The 14,967-nt window shown below is 40.0% G+C and overlaps 2 protein-coding genes across 5 annotated transcripts in view; one reads left to right on the top strand and one right to left on the bottom strand.

Annotated features, from left to right (window-relative positions):
* FILIP1L (filamin A interacting protein 1 like) overlaps positions 1 to 8,856 on the top strand; it is a 105,736-nt gene extending 96,880 nt beyond the window's left edge. For both annotated transcript variants that reach the window (XM_027769967.1, XM_006143551.3), the window contains one exon: positions 5,708 to 8,856. In XM_027769967.1, the coding sequence (XP_027625768.1) occupies positions 5,708 to 8,504 (2,797 nt within the window). In that variant the 3' untranslated portion in view covers positions 8,505 to 8,856. The remainder of the gene's footprint in view (positions 1 to 5,707) is intronic.
* Positions 1 to 14,967, bottom strand: part of CMSS1 (cms1 ribosomal small subunit homolog) — a 430,734-nt gene that overhangs the window by 398,602 nt on the left and 17,165 nt on the right. The gene's annotated exons all lie outside the window — the stretch shown is intronic.

Here is a 14,967-nt window from a genome sequence, read left to right as displayed (position 1 = left end):
TTTTAAAATAGCCCCTCTCTTTTTTTTTTTTTTTTTTTTTTGGAGAGGTTTTTGCTACAGGGCGCGTGCGCTCGCCAGAAGGAGACAGAGAGACAGAAGGTGAGAAATCATCCCCCAGGGGGGATGGCCTCACTGCAATCCCTTCTCCTCTAGGGATCTTGGGCACGCACGCACACACACACACGCCCAGCGTGAGTTTAAGCCACAGGGTCCAGGACTTGAATCACGGTCGACTACATGGAAGTCCGGTGATGTAGCCATTATGCCATCTGCTGGTCCCAAAATAGCCTCTTCTTAAGCAGATCTTACCATGTGCATCTTCCTTGGTTGGAAACCCTTCTGGGATACCAGAGGGAGAACTGTAGAAAGTCCTATGAGAACAGAGCAGCAGCAAAAACTTCAAAATCAACCATCTTCTGGGAACACCTCAGGGCAAGTCCTTGTGTTCTTTTGGAAGATGACTGTCTGAGTAATGTGGACTTACACATGTACTTAAATTGAAAAATGAAGTGAACCAGCAGTTAGTGTAATGGCTATGTCACTGGACTCCCACGTAGTCGACCGCGATTCGCGTCCTGGACCCAGTGGCTTAAAACTCACGCCGGGCACGTGTGAGTGCGTGCCCAAGATCCCTAGAGGAGAAGGGATTGCGGCGTGGCCATCCCCCCGGGGGGCGATTTCTCGCTTTCTGTCTCTCTGTCTCTGTCTGCCTGGCGAGCGCACGTGCCCTATAGTGAAAAAAAACTCTCCAAAAAAAAAAAATTGAAAAATGAACTCAGACTTCTGCTGAGAGAATGACTGATTTGGCTAAGTGATTTTTGTTTTTGTTTTTTGTTTTTTGGAGATGTTTTTGCCATAGTGCTCATAAGAAAGACAGAGAGAGACAGACACAAAGCGAGAAATCACCCCCCAGGGGGGATGGCCATGCCACAATCCCTTCTCCTCCGTTCTCCTCTCAGGATCTTGGGCACGCACTCACACGTGCCCGGCGTGAGTTTTAAGCCACCGGGTCTGGGACGCGAACCGTGGTTGACTACATGGGAGTCCAGCAATATAGCCATTACGCTAACTGCTGGCCCCACAAAATGATTTGTTAATAAGGACGTTTAGATGGTAGATGCTTCAGTTTATCTTTCACAACTACTTAAACCTTGAATAAAAAATTCCAGATACCAGCTTTAAATGTGTAAGTGGGTAGTCCTAAAAATTCTTTTGGGAGATATAAGAGCAAACATTTGAAAACCATTGTTCTAAGATATATAAACTAAAAAGAATACAAATACAGTGATATATGAGACTTTCACTTCATGGTTTGTCCATATAGAGCTAGTTCCTTGATAAAGACACCTGGTGCGGGGACCCCATGCAAAAGGTTTGTGTTCTTTGTTAGAGAAACCATGCGATAAATGTCATGTGGGGAAATGGCATGATTTTTCTTCCTGACATTACTGAGCCTCAGTTTTCACAGCTATAAAATGGAGATAACCCCAAACTCTGTGAACTCATGAGAATTACAATCCATAAATGTACAGACTTAGCTTAGTACTTGGCAGCACAACACCAACACTAAATAGAGTGGTCACTACTACGTAGTTGCCTGTATTTTAGGGCTTGTGGGGAAAATCATATCCCAGAACTAAAATGACTTATTTCTATGTGAAAATGTAGCTACTGACCCATTACCTAGTGCATACATTTTGAGTTAGTTTTTTCTAGTAATGTAGACAGATTTTAGCTAATTTAGTTATACGACTTGATGACCTCTGTGAAAAAAAAAATAGATGGCAGTGTAGATCAGGAAAACAGATTATGTCCACAGATAATGGTATAACCAATAATGAACAACAGTGGTTACTACTCAGCCACAATCCCATTTTCAGGACACATGACATTTTGCTAGCTACCCATAGTTAGTCCAGGAGTTAGCAGCCCTGACATCTTCTGGGAGCTTTGTTATAATACAAATTGGGAGGCCCAGCCAGCCTAGACCCACAGAATTGGAATGTGCAGTTTAATGAGATTCCAGGGTAATTCGAATGTACATTAAACTGTGAGCAGCACTGGTAAAGAAAAGGCAATTAGCAGGGAATAGAGGGTATTCAAAAAGGTCAGGGATAATGAATAATATGAAATAACTACATACGGATTTAAAATTTTTGTACCAAATTAAAGTCATACATAATTCCTTTTTCACATTTTGAAGTCCCTCTGGACAGTCACCAAGTGTGTATATAATAGGTGGAGCTTTCTGTTGCACCCACTTAATTAAAGCTGAGTAAGGTAGAAATGATGGAGAGTCACTTCTAATGATAAAGTGACATGTACACATACCCATAAACACACACACAACGACTGGTTCTCAACTAGAGGGATTTTGCTCCTGAGACATTCAGTAGCATCTGAAGACATTTTTTGGTCGTCACTGCTGAAGATGCTGCTACAACACAGGCCAGCCCTCCATACAAAAAATCTGGCCCCAAATGTCAGTAGTACAGAGTTTGGAGAAACTCTGACGCAGGTGACATAACACTCCTACATAGAGGCATATTAATTGGAACTATAAGGAAATGCTCAGAACAAATGTTTTCAAATTCTCAATTTTATATACCTGCTTTGTGAGATGAACCTTGAGACGCATATGGAGACGAAAACCAATTTACAAAAACCATAAAAAAGATGCACCATGCTCGCCAAAAACATTGAACACAATGGAAACAACTGGAACTTTTCAAAACCTTTTTTGCTGTATGTACTGCACTGTCAGTTATCACCATTCTATTTTTTTCCCCCTAGATTTTTTACCTTAAGGTGCATGTACTCACTGTGGGGGGTGGGGTGGGAGGAGACAGACAGAGGGAAAGTGAGATACACTCCCCAGGTCATGCCCTTCTCCTCCATTCTTCTCCTGGGATCTTGGGCACACGCATTTGCACCTGCTGTTGAGTTTCAAGCCACCAGATCTGGAACTCGAATTGCAGTTGGCCATGTGGGAATCCAGGGATGTAACTGGTGGCCCCTCATCACCATTCTATTTTAATATCTTTCATTATCCTGTGAAACAAGTTTCCTTCCCTATATCCTAAAGGAAACATATTCCCTTCTCATAAAAAGTGAAATAGCACATTCTGTTATTAGTTAATAAGCCGAGAAGAAACTCTGAAAAGTTGGTGAAACTGTTCTCTAGTGAAACTGTAAGAACTGTGGTGCAGAGGAGAAAATATTTCACTACAATTATGCTCAATGCATTGTCAAAACCATTAAGTCCATTTCTAATGCAGAGGTGAGAGGTAGTACTTTGCCAACATTTGAGTAACCGGTTCACCACCAAGGCAGTTTACCATGAGCTCTGCCATGGAATTGGGATGTCCCACGGTCATTCAGGACAAAGCTGCCATGTTCCTATTATCAGGTTCCCAGTGTCTAAAATAGAGTAGAGCATGGCCAGAAGCCATTGGCAAGCCTCTTGTCAAAACCCTGGATGAGGTCAGCAGCAGCCCCACCCCAGCACCCTGCCCAGCCTCTTCTGAATTTCACAGGCCACAGCCTTTTTTCACAGGCCACAGCCTTTGGGCCAGTTGCCTGTCAGGTTCTTAAAACAGGAAAAACTAACAGTCACCAGAAAAAAAAAGGGAGGGGGGTTCTTATATTATACAATTGCCTTAACATTCCTCCTGTGCACTGTAATTATAGAAACTAGAATTGGATCTCAAAAAGGAGGACTCTATTTCCAAGAAAACTCCCCCAAATTAGTTTCCTTTGAAAATATCCTTTCAGGGCCAGCAGGTTGCATAGTGGTTAGAGTACTGGACTTCCATGTGGCTGACCAGGGTTTGAGTCTTGGACCTAGCAGCTTGAAACTCACTCAGAGTACATGTGCATGAGTGCCCAAAATCACAAGAGAAGGGACTGCAGCACAGCCATCCCCCCTGGGGAGGAGGGGTGATTTGCTTTCTGTCTCTGTTGAGAAGAGACATGCACACCTTACAGCATAAATCTTTCTTAAAAAAAAAAAAGTCTGAAGAAAATATGTCTCTCAAAAAAAAAATAGTCCTCTTAAATCCTCAAACAATTTTCAAAAAGAAAGTTCTGTGACAAGGATTAAAGGCATATACTGAATAATTTAACTCATTCCTAATAGTGTATATATCTGTCTATATGTATGTATAATGAACTCTTTATGCTTGATCAGAAAGCAAATTAGTTATAACTTTTCATCCATGACAAGTTCCTTAGTTCAATTCTTCAGTGATTCCATTCTATTTCAGCTTCTGTATAACAATACAGCAAAGCTGTAATTACATCCTCTATAATCAGCCCATTCCCAGTGTAATTAAGAGTCTACAAATTTAAAACGGCAACCTCACTACTAAGAGAACAAAGTATGTGGAAGAGATAGTTTATACTGCATGCAAAATGCCCTCCTATTATGCTGACAAATTTAAAATGTAAAAAAAAAAAGCATGTTATAATAAAAGTCATCATTAAGAAAGAATCATTGTATTCTCTTCCATCACTTCTAGTACTGGACTCTCAACAGTAAACTTTTTCCTAGCAAATGCTGTTTTCCCATATGTTGTGAAAACGCTAAACCTACTCAGATGCCTCTCAATTTCCCTCATTTAACTGCCTTCCACTCACTGTAAGGACAAAGATAAAAATGAAGTGGTTCCTATGATAATGTTGAGCTAATACAAATAAAGTTTTAATTGGTAGAGGTCCACCAGTGAAGTACATAACTCCTAAGCAATGTGAACTGCTTTATTCTAAGAATCAATGAGCTGAACACCAAACATTAATGTACCACATATTTTCATTGTTCAAGCAAATCAATAAGTATAATAACTATATTATTTTAAAAAAGCAGTAATAATGAACAATTATCAAATGCTTACTATGTGCCAGGCCTGTGAAAATTTTAGAATTTTAATTCTAAAATTAAATTTTACCTCATTTAATTTTTACCAAAAGCCCTTAAGATGAATATAATTACTGCCCCTCTTTTTCATATGAGGAAATTGAAGGTCAGAAATGTTACATCACAGGACCAGCAGTTAGCGTAATGGCGATGTCATTGGACTCCCACGTAGTTGACTGTGGTTCGAATCCTGGACCCAGTGGCTTAAACACACACTGGGCGCGTGTGCGTGCCCAAGATCCCAAGAGGAGAATGGAGAAGGGATTGCTGTGTGGCCATCCCACCTGCAGGGTGATTTCTCGCTTTCTGTCTGTCTTTCTGGTGAATGCACGCACCCTATATCAAAAGAAAAGAAAAGAAAGAAAACAAACAAACAAACAAACTCCAAAGGAAAAAGAAAGAAAGGTTACATCACTGCCCAGGTTAACTAGCTGGTAAGATTAGAGCTAGTCTTGAAGTCAGGTCTAACTGAATATCAACCTTGTGCCTATTTTCACATGTCTTCAGGCTATACTGCCTACTTACTGTGTTATATAAGCAACTTATGCCAAATATTCTGGACCTTACTCATTTACTATTGGCTCCTAATGAACTGGAACTGTTATAAATAATGACAGTCAAATAAAGAGGCAAGAAATCTGCTTATCAAAATTCTTTTCCCTCATCAAATTCAGAAACTCCTTTACATATATCCTGTATGAACTGATAAAATCTTTACATTACTTAAATATTTGATCATTGCTGATTAATTAGCACCAATCACAAAATAGAATGCACTCTTGTATTTTTCAGGTTAAAGAAGCTGATTGATCAAGAAACCAGGACTCAGGAAAAGAAGGAGCAAGAAAAGGAAAAGAGGGTCGTCACCCTGAAAGAGGAGCTGACCAGGCTGAAGTCTTTTGCTTTGATGGTGGTGGACGAACAGCAAAGACTGACAGCACAGCTCACCCTTCAAAGACAGAAAATCCAAGACCTGACCACAAATGCAAAGGAAACACATGCTAAACTAGCCTTTGCTGAAGCCAGGCTTCAGGAAGAAGAGCAGAAGGCAACCAGATTAGAGAGAGAACTGCAAACACAGACCACAAAGTTTCGCCAGAACGAAGACGACATCATGGCGAAGCTCACCAATGAGGACAGTCAAAATCGCCAGCTCCGACAAAAGCTGGCAGCACTCAGCCGGCAAATTGATGAGTTAGAAGAAACAAACAGGTCTTTACGAAAGGCAGAAGAGGAGCTGCAAGATATTAAAGAAAAAATCAACAAGGGAGAATATGGAAATGCCGGTGTCATGGCTGAGGTAGAGGAGCTTAGGAAACGCGTGCTAGATATGGAAGGGAAAGACGAAGAGCTCATAAAAATGGAGGGGCAGTGCAGAGATCTCAACAAGAGGCTTGAAAAGGAGACATCTCAGAGTAAAGATCTGAAACTAGAGGTTGAAAGACTCAGTAAACGGATTATGGCTTTGGAAAAGTTAGAGGACGCTTTCAACAAGAGCAAACAAGAATGCTACTCTCTAAAAAATAGTTTAGAAAAAGAGAGAATGACCACAAAGCAGTTGTCTCAAGAACTGGAAAGTTTAAAAGTGAGGATCAAAGAGTTAGAAGCCATTGAAAGTCGGTTGGAAAAGACAGAATTCACCCTAAAAGAAGATTTAACTAAACTGAAAACATTAACTGTGATGCTTGTAGATGAACGGAAAACAATGAGTGAAAAATTAAAGCAAACTGAAGACAAGCTACAAGCTGCATCTTCTCAGCTTCAAGTGGAGCAAAATAAAGTGACAACAGTTACTGAGAAGTTAATTGAGGAAACTAAAAGGGCACTCAAATCCAAAACCGATGTGGAAGAAAAGATGTACAGTGTAACCAAGGAGAGAGATGATCTTAAAAACAAACTGAAAGCAGAAGAAGAAAAAGGAAATGATCTCCTGTTGAAAGTTAATGTGTTGAAAAATAGGCTTCAATCGTTAGAGGCAATGGAGAAAGATTTCCTAAAAAACAAGTTAAATCAAGACTCTGGTAAGTCCACAACAGCATTACATCAAGAGAACAACAAGATTAAAGAGCTCTCTCAAGAAGTGGAAAGACTGAAACTGAAGGTAAAGGACATGAAAGCCATTGAGGATGACCTCATGAAAACGGAAGATGAGTATGAGACCCTGGAACGAAGGTATGCTGATGAACGAGACAAAGCCCAATTTTTATCTGAAGAGCTGGAACGTGTAAAAATGGAACTTGCCAAGCACAAGTTAGCAGAAAAGACAGAGTCTAGCCATGAAGAATGGCTTTTTAAAAGGCTTCAAGAAGAAGAAGCTAAGTCAGGGCACCTCTCTAGAGAAGTGGATGCATTAAAAGAGAAAATTCATGAATATATGGCAACTGGGGACCTAATATGCCACCTCCAGGGAGATCATTCAATTCTACAAAAGAAACTAAATCAACAAGAAAATAGGAACAGAGATTTAGGAAGAGAGATAGAAAACCTCACAAGAGAGTTAGAGAGGTACCGGCATTACAGTAAGAATCTCAGGCCTAGTATCAATGGCAGAAGAATCTCTGACCCTCAGGTATTTTCTAAAGAAGTTCAGACAGAGGCAGTAGACAATGAACCACCTGATTACAAGAGTCTTATTCCTCTGGAACGAGCAGTCATCAATGGTCAGTTATATGAGGAGAGTGAAGACCAGGATGAGGAGCCAAATGATGAGGAACCTGGGCTGTCCTTCAAATGTAACCCATCTACTTCCTGTCCTGTTAACAGGAAGCTATGGATTCCTTGGATGAAATCCAAGGAGGGCCATCCTCAGAATGGAAAAATACAAACTAAACCCAATGGTAACTTTGTGCAACCTGGAGATCTAGTCCTAAGTCACACTCCTGGGCAGCCACTTCACATAAAAGTTACTCCAGACCATGTCCAAAACACAGCCACTCTTGAAATTACAAGTCCAACCACAGAGAGTCCTCACTCTTACACCAGCACTGCAGTGATACCGAACTGTGGCACCCCAAAGCAAAGGATAACCATCCTCCAAAACGCCTCTCTAACACCAGTGAAATCCAAAACCTCTACTGAAGGCCTCGTGAATTTAGAGCAAGGCATGTCCCCAATTACCATGGCAACCTTTGCTAGAGCACAGACCCCAGAGTCTTGCGGTTCTATAACTCCAGAAAGGACAATGTCTCCTATTCAGGTTCTGGCTGTGACTGGTTCAGCTAGCTCCCCTGAGCAGGGACGTTCCCCAGAGCCAATAGAAATCAGTGCCAAGCACACAATTTTCAGAGTCTCCCCGGACCGGCAGTCATCGTGGCAGTTTCAACGTTCAAACAGCAATAGTTCAAGTGTGATAACTACTGAGGATAATAAAATCCACATTCACTTAGGAAGTCCTTACGTGCAAGCTGTGGCCAGCCCCGTGAGACCTGCCAGCCCCTCCACACCACTGCAGGAAAACCGAACTCAAGGCTTAACTAATGGGGCACTAAACAAAACCACCAATAAAGTCACCAGCAGTATTACTATCACGCCAACAGCCACCCCTCTTCCTCGACAATCACAAATTACAGTAAGTAATATATATAACTGACCATCCTCACCCTCATCCAGTCCATACTGATATCCTTGCAAGGAACTCAATCCTTTTTTAATCATCCCTCCAAACCCTGAACAAGACTGACTGAACTTGTACCTTGGAAGGTGTGTGCATGAACTATACAAGAGTAGCTAAAACTAACTAAGTGTTGCCTGCATAGTCATATCAAGTGTGCACTTACTGTATATCTCTTCATTTACATACCTGTATGGAAAATATTTAGTCTGCACATGTATAAATACATCTTTATGTATTTCATTTTCCATAACTCACTTTAATTTGATTGCAACTTGCCTTGGTGAAATACTTTAACATTATAAAGCAGTAAATATTTTGTTGTTTTTACCATTGCTTGCTGAATTTTCTTTTGGTCATTTCGTGTTACAGTTTTGCATGTATAATAGAGTTTTATTTCCCGCATATAATCTCTCTTAATTTTCCTTAAAAACAAACAGAATGCTTCCCATTTAAAGTCAGCTTTTGATCACATATCGGAGGATGAGAAAGTAGTTCAAATATGAGGGTTCTTGAAAAAGTTTGTGGGAAAATGGAATGAATGTTTAAGTTTATTTTGGCACAAAAAAATTTTTTTGAGATCCATGCCTTTTTCTCATAATAAGCATTTCCATGCATTTTAAAAAGATCCTGCATAAATAAATATTGACACTTCTCTTGATTTCAGAGTGACCTATCAGAGCTTTCAGGAGCAAACTTAACTTAAGGCTTGGGTGTATCTCAGTATTCCTAGGTCAGGCACAGCGTTGAGCATATGTTAAAAACTTAAAAGTTTACTGATAAGGAAATAAAATAATATTTAGTAATTTGCTTTTTGTTATCACGTAAAGTGATAGTGAAAGTAAAGAGCTTTGAAATGTGACAGGAAGCCAGAGAAAGCACATTTGGAAATGTAAGTTACCTTGGCAATAGTTACCTGTTTTTCTACTGTATACTGAAACCCTTAAAAATACATATGTCTACGTCCAAATCTGGAATCAGCCACTTGGAGATAAGCTCTTGAATGTTCTACTTCAAAAATGTCATTTTTGTTCCTTTTTCCTTTTGGTTCCTAACAGTTTGGATTACCTAATGTAGGTACTACCCGCCCTGCTTTAAGTGGGTTACATTCAGAAGCTTATAATTTAATTGTGTGTGTGTATGTATCTGTGTGTTTAACCTCTCAAGAAATAAAAGTCAAATATAATAACAAACACAAGTTACAGAAAAGGCATATAAAAACCACATGGCATGTTAGTTGAATGATGTAATATACTGTGCATTTCTTCTGTGATCACTATTATACCATTTACAAAATAGGTGAGAAAAACTCAGCAAAACCATCCTAGAAACTCTGATACCTGGGTCTTGGACTCCCTGAGCATAATCCACACAACTTTCAGAGGCACATTTTAAATGACAAATCTAGCCCCCAAGTCGTATTTCAAAAAGATGATTTCAGACAAAGTAACATTTTGCCATTTTTTTTCTTTTCTAAGCTCTTAATTGCCAATTTACTGTGGTCAATCTTGTCAGTTACTAATTTTAAACACATTCATTTAGATATCCATGCAAATTTCGAAGATCTTTAAGAGTAAAAGGAATCTTTCACAACAATCCTCCTTTTTTTCCCTGCAAAACCAATTTCATGATAGCAAAGCGAGGATTTGTTGACAGAAACACTTCCATGGTGATGCACTGCAACACTAACACTGTAGGCTTGCATCATCATTAAACCAATTTGGATGAAAGCTGAGCTAGTGATGAATGAGAAAGCTTCTGTTTAAACACATTTGTCTTGGGAATAGGCAGTGACCCAACTGTATTACAAAATACATGATGGTTCAAATATTTTTCAAAACTAATTTTATTTTTAAATCACCTTGGGATAAAACTCTAGAAGGAACTCTGTATTTCATCTTGGCTCTCTCAAAGACAATAATGCCACTACAAGGGATCTTTTTCAGTCATAAAGAGAGGTATGTGTAATGTTTTGAAGGACACTGATTAAGTGATCATAAGATTAGAAACAGTAGAAATTAAAAAGGAAGAACTAACTCTTCTCAACTTTGTCACATAATGGCATAGACAGAACACATGTTTGCATGTCACTGGGGGAAATATGAAGTGGAAGAAATTGCTGGCCAAGGGATTTCCATCACCCTGGTTCCTCCTGGCTACCCCAAATATTAGGGGTAGAAGGAGGGAAAATCCATTCTTGGCATACCTGTAGCCAACAGAGTTTGAGTGCTCTGGGCTATTCTTCAGTCTACCCATTTTGTAGACTTGTACAGATTCAATTTCTTACCTTACATGAGCCACAACAGTTCTCTACAATAAAGTTGACAGCACAAGTCCTTGCTCTGTGATTATAATGCACAAATCATCCTGTCGTCATTCGCTCCAGATCTCAACTATAAATAGGTCTCCTAAGTGGGTAATCTAACATAGTTATAAATTTACTGATACTTCAAGGGTAACCTCTTTTAGCGGATCTTCTGCTTGGAGGATTTATTCAGTATAATTTATATCAGCATCAAAATAAATTTTAGGAGACTGTCAGGTTCATAACTTTCATGTAGATTATTACAAGTATCACTAATTAAGATTCACGGTAAAGACAACATAATTTCTGCAAAAGCATCTTCCCTGTTCTATAAAATCACAAATAAAATGACATGCCCTAGATTTTTGGTCTTTAATTTTTAAAAGTTTCTTATATTGAGGGAGAGCAACAGAGAGCTACTGGGAAACTTTAGCACTTTTCACTGACATATAATCACAGAACCCCCTCTTGAAAACCAGGAAGAAGAAAGGAAGTGATACTGAAAATTCTTCATAAGGTATGTGAAAGTGTAGGGTATATTCTGATTTTCATGTATATCTGGGAAAAGAAAAGCATGTCTTCCTCTCACTGGTCAAAATCTCAGCTTTAGAACCAAGTTTCATTGTACTCATGGTCCCAGGATCTCTTTAACTTTTGAACTGTAGCACATACTACAGATTTGAATGATTTTGCCACATTCTTTTATCTCTAAAAACAGTGGCAAAATCCTAGAGAACGCCACTGTTCTCTAAGGACACTGACACAAAGGAAATCATCATCCTTAGCAGGCCACTGTGAGTTTCTGCAGTTGCACCTTTATGTGTAAAAATCTGTTCAGGATAATTGCAGGAACACAAAAACTCTACTCAGAAGGTCTCTACAACTGTTAGACTGGGCTCTTCCTGACACCCACAAAATAAAGTTAGGGGCACTATGTATTGGTCATAAAAGAAATATTGGGTCATGGGAAAGGTCACGACATATTTTTCTGTTTTTCTATGCAAAAATGCATTATGACTTTCCCCACAACCTTTTATTAAAAATTGTCAGACCAAGATAAACTAAGGATTCTATGATCTCTGTTGATTAAACCATAACTCAAAATAAAAACATTTTTAGTAGCTTTTTAAATTCTCACTATTTATGAAGTGAGTCTCCTTTGAAACATTTTAGACAAAAGTAGGGGAAGACTTTTAAATTAACTTATACCTTCATTTCTCTATACTTTGGTATTGTTATTGTTACATTTTTTCCTTCCAAAATAGTCATTTTTCCTTGCAATACCAACCGAAAAGATAACCAAGCAAAAATGTGTGCCCCAAATACTCTTACAGATCATTGGTCTCAAAGTAAAGTCCAAGATATCTTCATGAGAATCCCCTTACATTAAGTTTGACCCAGAGCTATCCAATCAGAACTCCAGGGGGTAGGGCACGAGGAACTGGATTAGAACAAGTTCCTCTGCTGGGCACTGAAGGTGGAATTCTATCATTTTTGAATTTTCTGCCTTGATAAATCACTGGGAAATGTGATCTGTTATATCCCTACTCTTAGAATGAATTATACCTGTTCCAGGAAGTGTGGCTATTCCACCCTCTAGTGGCTGGTATGGCAAACAGATGGCTTAGTCTTCCCATTTTCTTTTTATATAAAGCGAAAGCTCAATAAAAATTACCATTTTATTGGGTGGGAAGGTTCCAAGTTTTATAATTATACCAACACATAGATCCCTGCATCTTTAGCTGAGCTGAGGCAGGCTGTCTGACACCTACAAGCTCTGCTTCTCCTCCAGATCCCAGGCCCTCAACTTCACCCTACAGCATTTCTTGGGACTGGTCCAGAACACACATTAAAGAGAGCAGTTGGATGAGCCAAAACAAAGGACTCTATACACCTTAGGGCACAGTGAGACAAACTCAAGAAAGAGCAGGAAAGACAAGTGGTTTACTAAAGTTCACAAACCTTAAATCCCTTTTATATTCATTTTCATTTAGATTAAACCCAAACACCTCCCAACTGATGGGTCCCTTCCACCCTTCAAGCTAATCAACAAGTGAATGCTTTCGTGCACTCATACCTATCACAGCAGGCATCCCCAAAGGCAACACTGCAGGGTAAGGAATCCCTAGGGAGCCCAGCAAGTTAGCTGGCTAACACCACTAAGCACTTTCTAATTTGATAATGAATTAACACTGTTCACGTGGCAGCACTTACAAATCTGTCAACATTCCATTAGGACATCGGGGGTTTTACACTTAGAACGCTGCTGTAAAAACAGCCCTCCCAGGGGGCGTGGTGGCGCCCGCCCTATGGCAAAAACAGCACTCCTAGCTAACCTCTGGCCTTGAAGTCAGCTACCCCAGGATAACCCTCTATTTGTGGCCTCGTTTTAAAATTTCACTGTAAAAATTATTTGTCAAGGGAAATAAAATCATCAGATTTTTCAAGGCAATTTTTTTAAAGCCTGGAATTAATTTTCCTTTTTTGTTGTTATTGTTGTTGCTGTCCCCCAAAGCTAAGTGGTCCTGAATGATATTTTTGAAGGGTTACTTGAGATAGCCTTCTCTTTTAATATTTTTTTGCTTCACTTTAGTTTTGCTTTTCAAAGGTTAGTCATGTTTGGATAACTAACAACATATAAATATAGGCCTTCGGACCTATAAAGCCTGGCTCATTCCCTGCCATTCCTGAAGCCCCTGGACAGGGGACGTGGGAATACTAATGTCCACCCCACTCATGTGTCTCAGTAACATGCAGTGTCTCAGCATGCAATGTCTTTTCTTCAAAGCATGACATGGACATGCCTGATTAACTCACTGATCGTGACATACTGAACAATCTATTTCCTACCCAACACTGAGGCAGGTATGGAAACAAAAGATTCACTGCCTTGAAGAGTTATTAGTCTTGTCATGGGAATAAGACAAGAAGCTAGAGTATCAAACAGCATTTAATCAAGTGGGAAACTGTACTTTTACCAGCAAACTGGAGATTTAAGAGGTCACGGGAACCAGCAGTTAGAGTAATGGCTATGTCGCTGGACTCCCACGTAGTCGACCGCGGTTCACGTACCGGACCTGGTGGCTTAAAACTCACGCCGGGCACGTGTGCGTGCGTGCCCAAGATCCCGAGAGGAGAATGGATGAGAAGGGACTGCGGCATGTCCATCCCCACTGGGGGTTGATTTCTCGCTTTCTGTCTCTCTCTGTCAGGCGAGCACACGTGCCCTATAGTGAAAACCTCTCCAGAAAAAACAACAACAACAACAAAAAAGAGGTCACAGGAGGTAGCAAGGCTCCAAAGAGGAAGATCTGGTCGGGTGACCTGGGAGGGGGGCACTGGAGCAGACAGGATCCGGTCTAGGCCATACCTTTCTCGCCAGCTGTGGGGCCCTGGTAGATCCCTCAGCTTTTGTCAGATGAAAGAACTAGTGATCTCTACGTCATGCCTGGTTTTAACTTGCAGTGTTTCTGAGTTCTGAGTCTTGCCACCCCATTCAATCATTTAAAGTTCCTTTTGAGAGAGAGGCTGAGGCATAAACAAGCCAACTTAAATGAGTTTTCTCTCCTTTTAGAAATGAAATTTCTCCTTTCTCACTTGCAGGTTTCCTAACCACTTGATGGTCTCTGAACTTTTGTTTTCCTATGTAAGATTCTATGAATTAACTTCCTTTAACTTAAATACATATATAAGTATAAATATAAATATATAGTCACAGTCTTCCATCATTAGTACAGTTTCTTAACCTCAGGATTATTGACAGTTTGGGCCCATAGTTTTTTGTTGAGAGAGAAGAGGAGATGTTCTATGCATCGTACATGGTTTAGAAGCACCCCTGTCTTCTACTCACTAGATGCCATGTGGTATCACTCAAATGTGACAAAATGACTCCAGACATAGCTAAATGTTCCCGTGGGGCAAAATCACCTCTGGCTGAAAACCCCTGCATTAGAGAGATGGGCCAACTGATTCTGTAAGCCAGTTCCACGTTTACATAACTTGCTGTGGGACAAATTAAATTCATCTGGTGATAGTGCTAAGGAGATGGGAGAAAGCAAGATCCAAAAGGAGCTCGGGTTCTCATCCTCGGGAGACTCTACTCAGAGAACACCAGAGCTGCAGTCAGTGTTCACTCTA

This window comes from Tupaia chinensis, unplaced genomic scaffold (assembly GCF_000334495.1).
Source record: "Tupaia chinensis unplaced genomic scaffold, TupChi_1.0 Scaffold000100_1, whole genome shotgun sequence".
NCBI lineage: Eukaryota > Metazoa > Chordata > Mammalia > Scandentia > Tupaiidae > Tupaia > Tupaia belangeri.
Note: the sequence above shows the minus strand (reverse complement) of the source record. Positions and strands in the feature narration are given on the sequence as shown.